The 14,186-nt window shown below is 46.1% G+C and overlaps 1 protein-coding gene and 1 long non-coding RNA gene across 6 annotated transcripts in view; one reads left to right on the plus strand and one right to left on the minus strand.

Annotated features, from left to right (window-relative positions):
- Nucleotides 1-1,921: 1,921 nt before the first annotated feature.
- Nucleotides 1,922-14,186, minus strand: part of LOC116810105 (nuclear body protein SP140) — a 76,645-nt gene continuing 64,380 nt past the window's right edge. For all 5 annotated transcript variants that reach the window (XM_032753973.2, XM_032753981.2, XM_032753982.2 and 2 more), the window contains 5 exons: nt 5,083-5,198; nt 4,274-4,382; nt 3,899-3,976; nt 3,535-3,678; nt 1,922-2,543 (listed from right to left, as the gene is read on the minus strand). In XM_032753973.2, coding sequence (XP_032609864.1) covers nt 2,445-2,543; nt 3,535-3,678; nt 3,899-3,976; nt 4,274-4,382; nt 5,083-5,198 — 546 coding nt within the window. In that variant the 3' untranslated portion in view covers nt 1,922-2,444. The remainder of the gene's footprint in view (nt 2,544-3,534; nt 3,679-3,898; nt 3,977-4,273; nt 4,383-5,082; nt 5,199-14,186) is intronic.
- On the plus strand, nt 4,001-6,622 carry LOC131383268 (uncharacterized). The gene is made up of 3 exons (XR_009213166.1): nt 4,001-4,400; nt 5,512-5,645; nt 6,225-6,622. It is a non-coding gene; the product is annotated as an uncharacterized LOC131383268 (long non-coding RNA).

A 14,186-nucleotide genomic window follows, 5' to 3' on the forward strand; every position in this document is an offset into this window, starting at 1 on the left:
CATCGATTTCCAATCTTTTTTGATTATATGTCTAAAGCAATATCCTTGTCAGCTGCCCATCTGTCTTGCCTGTAGGAACAGCACATCCATGCATGTCTGTCTTCATAGATACCTACAGGCCAGGCCTCCCAGCTGTCACTCTAACATTCATGCCTGTTAGGGAAATTACTTTATCTTGCCCTCACAGTTAAATGCTGCCACTTGGCCTCTGTTATTCTGGAATTCTATCATTTTGCTCACTACTGGGTGATCCAGTTCTATAAAACATCCCTTGCATTATTCCAGCCTGCAGGGGACAGCCACCATTGAGCTTCTCAAGGATGTGCTGCCCCCTCAGCAGTGCATTCCTTCTCCCCTTAGTGTCTGAGACACATTAGTAGTGTCCCCCTTAGGAGGAACTCAGTTGCCTGATGGAGGGATTCTCCAGTTGTAGAGTGCAGAGTCATTCTAGCAAACCAACTTCTCTATCCTTGGGACCCACTTTTTCAGACTCTGCCACAGTAGTTCTGGTATCTCTGCTTCCACTTGATTTAATGTGTACCATGGCTTATACTAAGTCTCCAGGAGCCACCCAGGAGTATATCAGAATCATCACCTTTGGCCCATGCCAGGCTAGTTAAACTCTGTGGTAGAGAAGCATGCCCTTTTTTCAATAATCCTCACTTATCTGGTTTCATATTTCACCCTTCCTGGACCAGGATCCACTCCCAGACACAATCTCTGTGCTCCTGCTGATGCATGCTGGCCAGTCCTACAGCTCCTTCGGAGGATAAACGCTCTCTTCACTTTGCCACCCTACCCATGACTGTTCACTTGCATTGTCCTGAGCGGTCTCTACACAGTCTTCATTCTAGAAAAATCGGGAGTTGGGTGGGGGTGGTAGCTCATTCTTCCAACAAGGGGCAAGAGGACTTTTCTGTAGGCCCAGTGAGTTCAGCGGGCATCTGGAGTCAAAGTTCTCAGGTACATCTATCTAGATAGCCCCATGCTGAGTTTCAAGGCCTTGACATTGGCATAAGAGACCACCCTGAACTTAGAATTCAGTCTTTTCTGAAGTTAGACTCTTTGTAAAATAAAGGCCTGTAATAGGCCTTCCTTGCTGTCTGCCTTCCAGCTGCAGGTGTATGAAGGTCTCTTCTCTTTAGGTTGGTAATGACTAGATCTAAACCTGTCATTTACTCTTTTCAGGACATTAATGGCACTTAGCAATAGCCACCAAAACCCATACTTCTTATAGTTACTTTTCCTCACTTCCTAAATGCCAGACAATTGTACCAGCTATTTTACCTCGTGACCTGTAGCTCATCCAATTTACTACAGGTGAATATTTGGGCAACTGCTCAGTGATAGCACTTCTGGGACTATCCATATTCTACCCAGCACCACTGCGCTAGACAGTGATCCAACTCCAGAATCCTGTCGTCAGAGCTCGCTTCCTGGGGCCATTACCTTAGGTTGCATTCCCTAGAAGCACATTCTGGGATAAAGTCCCTTAAGCAAGAGATTGATGGTGAGGGTTTGCTCAGAAGGGAGTAGGGGAAGCAGCATCGTGTGGCCAAAAGCTAAGCCAGGGTGTGGCCACAGCTGGAGACTAGCTCCAGCCTGATACCTGGGAGCACAGAGTAGCCGCACACCACACCCTTGGGCCTGCTTTGAGGCAAGGGGGCCAGCCTCAGGCCACAGGGTGTCACTTCCAGGTGAAGCTGGTTGCACTTGACCCAGGGTAATACTCTGGGGACTACTGGCATTAATTAGCAGCCACCACTCAGCAGCTGGGGATGAAAAGACCTGGCCAGAAGAGGAAATGGTGCCAGGATGCCAACTGCTTTGCAAGGGAGCAAAAAGTGGCTCCCCTCTACCCTGCTAGGTTCTTTGGTTGAGCTACGAATGAATTAAATTGACAAAAGCAGATTAACAGGAGGAAAAAAATTTTAATAATATATGTTTGCATAGGAGTCCCACGAAATATGAGACTCCAAGAAGAGTCAGATGATGGACACTCACACACCATCGTGAGCTATCAAAAGAATGGGGGCTTAGGGCTTCTGCATGGAGGTGGCCACGGAAGTGGGAGAGTGAAGGCAAGAAGTGTGTCCTGAATAAAGCTTGGCTGGTTTTCAGACAAAAGGTCTTCCGGGTAATAAATGTTGTCTGGAGCAGCCCTCAGGAGAAGAGGTAAGAGCCTGTATGGGACGTTGTCACTGCCAATATCCTTCCCTGTGATCCCACTTACTCTTCCCTGGCTGATGAGATACTTGGGGTTGTGATTTATGATGATTGAATTTCCTTTTGAGGATTTGTCTTCGGGCAGATGAGGGAGGCTCCGAGAAAAGCCCCTCCCTGCATGTGCTGTGCCCAAGTGACCTCATTTTGAAGTCAGTGGCAAACCAGCAGCATATTTTAGGGTGCCATTTGCTGAATGCTTTCAGCATCCACTAATCCAGTCAATTGTTCCCATTTGTTTCCTGAATAGCAAACACTTCCTTGAAATTCTTCTCAAACTCAGTCTCCAGTCTAAGTCCCATTTGGCCAAAATCCTTGTACTGAAAAAATAATAAAGACAAAAACAATGCTCCTCATCATTAGCGTCATTAGACACCTTTCAACTGAGAATGATCAGGACTCTTGTCTTTTAAAAAAAAAGTACTGTAAGTCGACAATTTATAATGGCATATATTTTGGAGTACAAAGTAATGTTGTGATTTATGACTACTATGTGGAATAATTAAATTGAACTAATTAACATATTCATCACCTCAAAGAGTTATCATTTTTTTGTGGTGAGTACATTTGAAATTTACTTTCTTAACAATGTTGAAATGTGAAATACACTATTGTTAGCTAGAACTCTTATCTTAAACACCCTAAGTTACATTAACCAGGTTAAACTTGAAAACTCATGCAGCTAAGAGTAACTTCCGTTTCTTACCAGCATGATCCTTTCTTACTAACAGGGCAGAAAAGTGAAATCATTTCCACAGTTGGGATTATTACTTCTTTGGCTTTGATTGCTTATTCCAGTGGGTTAGAAAAGCAATCTAGGTTCTTTCAACAATTCAGATAGTAGAAGGGTATAAGGTAAGATCACTGATCTGTTCCTTTCTCTGTCACTTCTACTCCTTGCTGGCAGTCCTTGTTGGGATATGGTCTATTCACATGCAAAGGAATCTGGAGTTTGGGATTTCTGAGATTGGGCGCAGATAAGAAGCACAATACCACTTTAAGATGAAATTCTCTTCTCTGTATATGCTGCAGCAGGCAGGACTCAACTGCTCTCTCTGAGCTCCTGTCTCCTCTGGGGCAGGTGGGGGAGGAGCTCTCAGGGACCTGGGGTTCTGGTTGCAGGGACACCTTTTGATTCACTGTTTCTTTGCTAAGAAGAGCTTAAGTTCTGAACTGAAACCAATCAATCACTTCCAGAACCCTTGCTCGTGCAAGCTTATTACAGGATGAGGGAAACTAAATTTTTCTAGACACCAGAAAATGAGGGGAAGAATGGAAAGCAATGAAATGGAAGCGGGAAGAGCCACCTACCTTGTAAGAGGCCCTGTGGTTCTGGAAGATGAGGCGCATGTCTTGTATAAACCCCTCCACTTGGGGGTAACTGTGCTCATTCAGCCTTTTCTTGATTTTATCCAACCACATGGACTCCTTCAGGCCTTGACACGCCTCTCTAATCTGGTGACAAAAATACCAATGGAAAAGCTACCAGCATAGTTCAACGTCTACCTTCTGTGGATTCCCATAAAATCCAGCAGAAATACAACAAGGTGAAGGCAACTAACGACAGCGTGTGCTCTCGCCCCGTGGGATTAAGATCACAAATCTCACGAGGGCCCATTTCAGGGTCAGGTAATGTCATGGCAGCCTGTAATCATGGGTTGCTGTTGTTACTTACATAATAATAGTATGGAATCTTGGCAAAAAAGGAGCTCTCAGAACAGCAATAGAGTTTCAAGAGGAGGAACTCACATTTCTGCAAAAGAAAGAGGCTGTAAGTGAAAAGCAGCTTGGAGAGAATGAGCCCACACGCATGAGACAGAGCACACGACTCATACCCTTCTTCCACAAGTTTCTCTAACATGTGTGGCTCTTGGAAACAGACATGTCACGGCTATTTTTTGTGCAAACAAGTTCTGGTGTTCTATCAGTGCCATTGAAGTGTGGCGCGGAAGAGCAGGCTCCTTTTGGTACATTCCCCTGCCCCTGCGCTTATTCATGATTCTCACGTGTGAGGGAAAAGGAGAAGGCTTGGGGTTTGCATCTGATTTACCATGTGTTCCTCAGGACACATCTGCCTCTCCAGGACCTCAGATTCCTGACAACACTGTTGGCTTCCTGAAGACTCCTTCATTCTGCAGAAGATGCAACTCCACGGGGTCCTGAGAGATTGGACATGGGTGAGCAGAGGGCAGGGACCTTGGAAATGGCCACCGTTCCTGTGGCTGCCACTGTCTTCCTTCAGGAATGGCCAATAGCCTCAGTCATGGGAGGGAGGGGAACACCTCCCAGAGTATGCAAGATTCGCACATGAGGTCTCCAGCCATTGGCCTTTCCCTCGCATCAGTGGTAGCAGCGGGAGGGAAGCCTCACGAAGGTGGTGTCACTGTGAGTGTGGACTATCCTTTCCCTGTCTGAGCTGCTGGGAGCACAAGGAGCCCTGCCTACTAGGTCTGAGTGTCAGAAACTGGGCTTTCAGCTCCGGGGACTTTGGGCCTCCATCAGCCTGAGACCGTGCTTCCTGTCTTGTATGAATAAGCACAAAATATAAACAACTGGTGTTTCTGGTCTCCAACCCACCCAGCTGCAAAACTTGAAGGAAAGGACAATGCCAGTATGTAGGCAAAGGTCCCCAACACTGGCCTCAGCATATCAGAGGAGGTGTCCCTGAGAGCACAGAGAGCATTAACCTCCTGCTGCTAGCGTCTCCCACTGCTCTCTGGATCACACTGCTGGGTCCCAGTACCCGATGAACCTGCTCCTTCCCCATCTAGACACAAGCAGGCATTCTGCTGGAGAGTGTGCATGGCAGGTGGAAGGTCCCTTGAAGGACAAAAAGAGAGGCACCTGCATGTCACTTACCTCTCAGCTTCCACGGGCGGGATGTGACAGTCCTCATGGAAGACTCTTGAACAAGTGTCGCAACAGAACAGCTCCCCTCCGTCCCGGCACACCTCACACTCATCCAAGTTTCTCATCTAGAAGATAAAACAGTGTCCACGTCACTGGGAACTGCAAGATTCAGGAAGGCCACCCCTCTGGGCATCTAGAACACACTGCCTTTGTGTGAACCTGCATGGACAGGCGTATGCTTCTGTCTGAGATATGAAGGAAAAGCATGGCATGGAGATTTCAGAACAAATCCTGGTCTGCAGCGAAGTTCAGGAGGAAGGGGTATGGGTCAGAATTGAAAAGTTTTCCTTATGAAACCAGAGATTGTAATGCAGAAAGACCAGCAACAAAGCAAGATGATGATTTTATAGGAATCTGAATAATTTCCTTATTCTGCAGATAAAACCAGGTTTTGAATTAAAGTGTTGAATCCATTTGCCTATACCACAAATCAACTGGTGAAAAGGAGACCTAGATAATTACATACGATGGAATAAGCTCCTGAGATATCATCACATCCCATATTCTTGGCCGTAAGTTCCCAATGAGTTGAAGAATGGGCCTAGTTAGGGGTTCCTAAACTGTAGGTTTTGTGCCTGGAGGGCTCTATGCCGACCTCTGAGGGGGAAGGACCGTGGGTGGAGATGACCAGGTGGGCCCCAGGAAGCACAGAGCTCTTCGGCTCTGGGAGCCTGGCATACATCCCCCGTGACTTAGCTAACTTGGATTGTAAGGTGGGAAGGTGCCATCTCTAATGGCCAAGGACAGTGGTAACAGCACCATACAGTGTTGAAGACGGAGGCCCTCCCCTCATTTCCTGGGCCCATAAAAGAGCTGGTGCTTTGTTCTATAAAAGGAATGGGAAATCAACTAATTCTGCATTTCTCACAAGTCTCAATATGTGAGACCTTTAGCCAGACTTAATTTCATTTGGGGAAGTTAAAATATGATAGTATTTGCATCCACGTGTTGTGGAGCAAATCTCAGTCATTAAAAACCAACAGAATTTATAGAGCAAATATAGTGACCAATACATATATGCTGTATTGTAGACAATGCATGCGTATTCACGACAAAGAACCAGTCTGTGACTGAGCCCTTTGCCATTCAAGGGAAAAATGCTGTAAGGACTAAAATTAGAGTTCAATATTATGCACAGCCTGGACATCTGGTAACACTGGGACGGCCTAGAATGGTCTATCTACAAGTCCTCCGCCGGCTCTGCTCCTGCAGATAAGGTTTCCTATCAACACTTCTGATCAAGAGGACCGCCTGCACCTTCTGCTTATTTTTGAATAGCTGATTTCATTTCCCTGCCAGCCATGGAATTATTCAAACAAGCCAATCACACTCTCCCTCTGGAAGCAGGGGACAGCCCACCCTCCGTATCCACTGACTGTTTCCTCTGTTCCTGATCGCAGCCCCCATGTGGCCCTGTGTGGTGTGGGATGCCTGCCCACCCCCACTGGGCTACTGAGTAAATGTGACTAATAAACTGCTGTCAATCTCATCTGTCCAGTGTCAGATGTTGTGTGTTCCACCATCTTCAAAACTCTAGGGTGGGAATGAAGTACCAAATGTTTAAGTATGTCAAATCCTTAATCTTTTTAAAAAATTATTATTTCAATAGTTTTGGGGGAACAGGTGGTTTTTGGTTACAGGGATAATTTTTTTAGTCGTGGCTTTTGAGATTTTGGTGCACTCATCACAAGAGCAGTGTAGGCTGTACCCAATGTGTAGTCTTTTATCCCTCACCCTTCTCCACCCTTCCCTCTCAGTCCCCAAGGCCTATTGTATCATTCTTATGTCTTTGCATCCTCATAGCTTAGCTCCCACATATCAGTGAGAACATATGTTGTTTGGTTTTCCATTCGTGAGTTACTTCACTTAGAATAATGGTCTCCAACTCCATCCAGGTTTGCTGTGAATGTCATTATTTCATTCCTTTTTATACCTGAGTAGTATTCCATGGTGTGTGTGTGTGTGTGTGTGTGTGTGTATAAACATGCATGTCCAAGTGTCTTTTGCATATAATGACTTTTTCTTCCACTAGGTAGATACCCAGTAGTGTTACGGAATCCTTAGGGTATTGCTTTTTCTTGCCAGAAACCTCTGTAGCCAGTGGTGCCTTTGCCTGAATTTTGCTCGGGCTCACTGGGCTCCTTCCACCCACTTGGCCTGGCAGGCTGCACTTAGCTCAGGCTACTGGCCTGGATCACACACCTACCAAGGGCTTGCCATGGGGCAGGTCAGGCATAGAGCGGGGAGGGGTGTGTGAGCAAGCGTGGGGTCCAGCCAGCTGCACACAGTCAGACATGCCTGCTATTGCATAAGGGCAGGCAACGCCAGGTGCTGGCATGAGCACTGGCTCTCTGCGAGGCTGTGTCTGGACCAGGCATACTGCAAGCAGCTTCCATGGCTGGCACCAGGGAATGTTGTGGCACCTGGAAGCTTGAAGATGCCAGGAACCGCAGAGCCTCCAAAAGGGAGTCACAGCCCTGGCTCAGGGAGCTTCCAGGTCTGGGCTCCCCAAAGGGCTGCAGCTCTTCTCTCCTTCTCTTCACCCACAATGTGGTGAGCAAGGGGCATGTTTCAGCCCTGTTTGTGTTACAGCTCTTTCAGCCTCACCATTCAGCAGATCCCAAGTTCTTTTGTCCTGCAACCAGGAAGAATGAGGGATGCAGACAAGTGGAGGGTGAGCAAGATGAAGAGGAGCTTTACTGAGCAGTAGAACAGCTCAGAGAACCACTGTGGGTAGCTCCTTTCTGCAGCCAGGGTGTCCTGATGAATGTTCAGCCCTCAGCAGAGAGGAGGAGGTCCTGGGGTGGGTGGCTTCTCTCTGCTGGCAGGTAGTCCCTAGAGTGCGAAGCTCCTCTCTGCTGCTGGTTGTCCAGGATGTTCTCTCCAAGTCTGACTGAGTCCAGAGCTTTTATGCAGCTGCACCTGGGCTCAGCCCCAACCCCACTCCAAGACTGCAGCGGATGCTGGGAGCAGGGAGAGGCCAGGCAGCAGAAGCAGACATCCTCTAGCCTGCCATGGCAGTGGGAGGGTGGCCTCCTGGGCCCCCAAGAGGGGAGGAAGTGTATGCTGATTGGTCCATGGGTGACCATGAGCAGGCCTTTGAAAGGCATTACAAGTTCCCACTCTGATCCATAGGATTGGCAGCCCAGCTCCCAGCCTTCAGGCCCTCCCTTGCCTGAAGGTGGTGCCACACCAGGGACCTGCCCCTTCCCACCCAGGAGCCTGTCTGCCTTCCCCCGCCACCCATGGTGCCTAGTCCCCTTGCCCCAAGGGGCAGCTGCAGGCCCGCTGGTCTCAGCCCATTCTTGGCCTCTCTCCTATGCTCATCAGCACCCAAAGTCCATAGGGGTGCAGGCGGCAAGGGCCTGGTGTGTCAGCTCTGCCCCAAGCATGTGCACACCCGACTGGGCTGCAACCACACCTGGGCTCAGCCCCAACCCTGCTCCAAGATTGCAGTGGGTGCTGGGAACAGGGAGAGGCCAGGCAGCAGAAGCAGACATCCTCTAGCCTGCCATGGCAGGGGGAGGGTGGCCTCCTGGGCCCCCAAGAGCACTAGGAGGCCCAGGCCTACAGCTGCGACCTGGGCACCTGCAGTTGAGCCTGGCGAGCACCTGCCCTGCCAATTCGGGAGAGGCAGGGCTCCTGCTTGTCCCTGGCTTTGCAGAGTGTGGTGGCCTCAGTCATGCCCCCTCTCTGTGTCTCCTGCAGCAGTTGTGGATGAGGTGCAGGTGGCACAGTGCCCCAGCCAACCTCACACAAAGGAACCTGACACTCAGGGGCCAGTTCGGTGAGTCCCGGCTGCACCTTTGGCCAGGTGCTTGCAGGTTCCCAGGACGCAGTGGGGAAAGAGGTCCAGGCTGTGATAGAGGCTCTGGGCCTGGGAGCAGGTCCTGCCAGCTGTGTAAGGGTGAGGATGACACAGTCAGCTGCCTCAGGGACACACGGCACAGGCGACCCACTGCCGCTGCTGCTCCTACAGCCATTCCTGCTTCCCTGTCTGCCTCCTTGCAGCCTGGGTTGGGGGCTCCAGCCCTTACCAGGCCCAGGCCAGTGTCTGGGGCAGGGGTGATGTTGCCTCAAGTCCCTCCTGTGGCCCCAAGGCTCAGGGACTGCTTGGGGCACGCCCTCTCCTGGCTTGTGACCCTGTCAGGGGGAAACCTCCAGGAGCCGATTGCCTCCCCAGTTTCGGCTGCTGAAAGCACCAGGCACAGCAGTCACTTTAACTCGGGGCAGATCCTAGGGATACAGCCTCTGGCGGCCCTTCTTTTAGCCCCCTGCAAGGGGCAGGAACCTGGCGCTGTGGGCAGGGTGGGTGCAGGGGCCGCATTGCTGGCTGGGTCCTGGAAGTGGGCGCCACTCCCACTTCCCACCCCGGCCCCTGAAGCGCGGCCACTGCTCTGCGTTCGGGCCCGACCCCCACGCTACGTGTGTAAGTGCCGAACGACCACTGGCCCAGCTCCATCTTGGGGCCTCTCTCTGTTCACCCCTCTCTGCCTGACCACGCCCTATGGGCAGCCGCGCCTAGCCCCATTGCAGCGGCTCCCAGAGGCAGGCTCCCAGGGCGACTGGCTCTGGGGATCGCCTGCCCCTGTGTCTGCCCCGAGGACCCACAGCCAGCGCCTGCACCTCACTGCAGCCAGCTTCATGGCAGCAGGCACTTCAGACTGCCTGCTGCTGCCGTCAGTAGTGGGATTGCTGGATGAAATGGTAGATCTACTTATACTTCTTTAAGGAACCTCTGTACTGTTTTCCGCAGTGGCTGTACTAGTTTACATTCCCACCAGAAGTGTAAAAGTGTTCCATTTTCACCACATCCATGCCAACACCTATTATTTTTTGATTTTTAAATTATGGCCATTCTTGCAGGAGTAACGTGGTATCGCATTGCGGTTTTGATTTGCATTTCCCTGATAATTAGTGATGCTGAGCATTTTTTCATGTTCGTTGCCCATTTGTATATCTTCTTTTGAGAATTGTCTATTCATGTCCTTAGCCCACTTTTTGATGGGATTATTTGATTTTTTTCTTGCTGATTGCTTTGGGTTCCTTGTAGATTCTGGATATTAGTCCTCCGTTGGATGAGTAGTTTGCAAATATTTTCTCCCACTCTGTGGGTTGTCTGTTTATTCTGTTGATTATTTCTTTTGCTGTACAGAAGCTTTTTAGTTTAATTAAGTCCCATCTATTTATCTTTATTTTTCTTGCATTTGCTTTTGTGTTTTTGGTCCTGAACTCTTTGCCTAAGCCAATGTCTAGAAGAGTTTTTCCAATGGTATTTTCTAGAATTTGTATGGTTTCTAGATTTAAGTCTTTGACCCATCTTTAGTTGATTTTTGTATAAGGTGAGCGATGAGGATTCAGTTTCATTCTTCTAAATGTGGCTTGCCAATTATGCCAGCACTATTGGTTGAATGGGGTGTCCTTTCCCCTCTTTATGCTTTTGTTTGCTTTGTCAAAGGTTAGCTGGCTGTAAATATTTGGCTTTATTTCTGGGTCCTTTCTTCTGTTCCATTGGTCTGTGTGTACTGGTATATTCTCATACCCAGACTATGCTGTTTTATTGACTATAGCCTTGTAGTATAGTTTGAAGTTAGGTAATGTGATGCCTCCAGGTTTGTTCTTTGTGCTTAGTCTTGCTTTGGCTACACGAGCTCTTTTTTGTTTCTATATGAATTTTAGAATTGTTTTTTCTAGTTCTGTGAAAAATTATCATGGTATTTTGATGGGAATTGCATTGACTTTCTAGATTGCTATTGGCAGTATGATCATTTTCACAATATTGATTCTACCCATCCACGAGCATAGGACATGTTTCCATTTGTTGGTGTCATCTGTGATTTCTTTCAGCAGTGTTTTGTAGTTTTCCTTGTAGAGGTCTTTTATCCCCGTGGTTAGGTATATTCCTAAGTATTTTATCTTTTTGCGGCTAGTGTAAAAGGGATTCGGTTCTTGATTCAATTCTCAGCTTGGTCGTTGTTAGTGTGTAACAGTGCTACTGATTTATGTACATTCATTTTGTATCCTGAAGCTTTACTGAATTCATTTATCATATCTAGGAGGTTTTTGGATGAGTCCTTAGGGTTTTCTAGGTATACAATCATATTGGCGACCAGCAACAGTTTGACTTCCTCTTTACTGATTTGGATGCCCTTTATTTCCTTCTCTTGTCTGACTGCTCTGGCTAGGACTTCCAGTATCAAGTAGAATAGAAGTGGTGAAAGTGGGCTTCCTTGTTTTGTTCCAGGTCTCAGAGGGAATGCTTTCAACTTTTCCCATTTCAGTATTAGGTTGGCTATGGGTTTGTCACAGATGGCTTTTATTACCTTAAGGTATGTCCCCTCTATGCCAATTTTGTGGAGGGTTTTAATCATAAAAGGGTGCTGGATTTTGTCAAATGCTTTTGCTGTCTTTATTGAGATGATCATACAATTTTTGTTTTTAATTCTGATTATGTGGTGTATCACATTTATTGACATGAGTATGTTAAATCTTCCCTGCATCCCTGGTATGAAGCCCACTTGATAATGGTGGATTATCTTTTCTGATAGGCTGCTGGATTCAGTTAGCTCATATTATGTTGATGATTTTTGCATCTATGTTCATCAGTAATATTGTTCTGTAGTTTCCTTTTTTTTGTTATGTCCTTTCCTGGTTTTGGTATTAGGGTGATACTGGCTTCATAGAATGATTTAGGGAAGATGCCCTCTTTCTCTGTCTTTTGGAATGGTTTCAGTAGGAGTGGTACTAATTCTTCTTTGAATGTCTGATAGAATTCAGCTGTGAATCCATCTGGTCCTGGCCTTTCTAGTATTGGCAATTTTTTAACTACCATTTCAATCTCACTGCTTGTTACTGGTCTCTTCAGAGTTTCTATTTCTGCCTGCTTTAATCTAGGATGGTTGTATATTTCCAGGAATTTATCCACCTCCTCTAGGTTTTCTAGTTTGTGTGCATAAAGGTGTTCATAGTAGCCTTAAGTGATCTTCTGGATTTCTGTGGTATCGGTTATAGTATCTCCCATTTTGTTTCTAATTGGACTTATTTGGATCTTCTCTAGTCTTTTCTTGGTTAATCTTGCTAATAGTGTATCAATTTTGTTTATCTTTTCAAATAACCAGCTTTTTGCTTCATATATCTTTTATATATTTTTTTTCAATTTCATTTAGTTCTTCTCTGATCTTTGTTATTTCTTTTCTTCTGCTGGGTTTTGGGTTTGCTTTGTTCTTCTTTCTCTAGTTCCTTCAGGTGTGAACTTAGATTGTCTATTTGTGCTCTTTCAGACTTTTTGATGTAGGCATTTAATGCTATGAACTTTCCTCTTAGCATTGCTTTTCCTGTATCCCAGAGGTTTTGATAGGTTGTTTCACTATTATCGTTCAGTTCAAAGGATTTTTTCATTTCCATCTTGATTTCATTGTGGACCCAATTATCATTCAGGAGAAGATTATTTAATTTCCATGTACATGCACGGTTTTGAGGGTTCCTTTTGGAGCTGATTTCCAATTTTATTCCACTGTGGTCTGAGAGAGTACTTGCTATAATTTCAATTTTCTTAAATTTGTTGAGACTTGTTATGTGGCCTATGATATGGTCTATCTTGGAGAATGTTCCAGGTACTGATGAAAAGAATGTATATTCTGCAGTTGTTGGGTAGAATGTTCTGTAATATCTGTTAAGTCCATTTATTCTAGTGTACAGTTTAAGTCCATTGTTTCTTGGTTGACTTTCTGTCTTGATGACCTGTCTAGTGCTGTCAGCAGAGTACTGAAGTCCCCCAGTATCATTCTGTTGCCATCTATCTCATTTCTTAAGTCTAGTAGTAATTGTTTTTGTTTTTGTTTTTGAGATGGAGTCTCGCTCTGTCACCCAGGCTGGAGTGCAGTGGCGTAATCTTGGCTCAGTGCAAGCTCCGCCTCCTGGGTTCACGCCATTCTCCTGCCTCAGCTTCCTGAGTAGCTGGGAGTACAGGTGCCTGCCACCACACCCAGCTATTTTTTTTTTTCTGTATTTTTAGTAGAGATGGGGTTTCACTGCGTTATCCAGGATGGTCTTGATCTCCTGACCTTTTGATCCGCCCACCTCGGCCTCCCAAAGTGAGTAATTGTTTTATAAATTTGGGAACTCCACTGTTAGGTGCATATATATTTAGGATTGTGCTAGTTTCCTGTTGGACTAGTCCTTTTATCATTATATAATGTCACTCTTTGTCTTTTTTAACTGTTGTTGCTTTAAAGTCTGTTTTGTATGGTGTAAGAATACCTAATCCTGCTCACTTTTGGTGTCCATTTGCAGGACATATCTTTTTCTACCCCTTTACCTTAAGTTTATGTGAGTCCTTATGTGTTAGGTGAGTCTCTTGAAGACAGCAGGTGCCTGGTAAATTCCTATCCATTCTGCCATTCTGTATCTTTCAAAGTGAAGAATTTAGGTCATTACATTCAACATTAGTATTGAGCTGTGAGGTACTATTCTATTCATCCTGCTAGCTGTTGCCTGAATACCTTATTTTTTTCATTGTGTCATTTTTTAATAGGCCCTGTGATATTTATGCTTTAGGGCGTTCTATTTTGGTATACTTTTATGTATTGTTTTAAGATTTAGAACTCCTTTTAGCAGTTCTTGTAGCACTGGCTTGGTAGTGGTGAATTCTCTCAGCATTTGTTTGTCTGAAAAAGACTTTATCTTTCCTTTGTTTAGGAAGCTTAGCTTCTTGGATACAAAATTCTTGGCTGATAATTATTTTGTTTAAGGAGGCTAAAGATAGGATCCCAATCCCTTCTAGCTTGTAGAGTTTCTGCTGAGAAATCTGCTGTTAATCTGATAAGTTTTCCTTTGTGATTTAGCTGATGTTTTTGCTTCATAGATTCTTTCCTTCAACTTGACTTTAGATAACCTGATGACTCCTTGCCTGAGTGATTACCTTTTTGTGATGAATTTTCCAGATGTTCTTTGAGCTTCTTGTATTTGGATGTCTAAATCTCTAGAAAGGCCAGCAACATTTTCTTTGATTATTCCCTCGAATATGTTTTCCAAACTTTTAGATTTCTTGCTGA

Source organism: Hylobates moloch, unplaced genomic scaffold (assembly GCF_009828535.3).
Source record: "Hylobates moloch isolate HMO894 unplaced genomic scaffold, HMol_V3 SCAFFOLD_1, whole genome shotgun sequence".
Lineage (NCBI taxonomy): Eukaryota > Metazoa > Chordata > Mammalia > Primates > Hylobatidae > Hylobates > Hylobates moloch.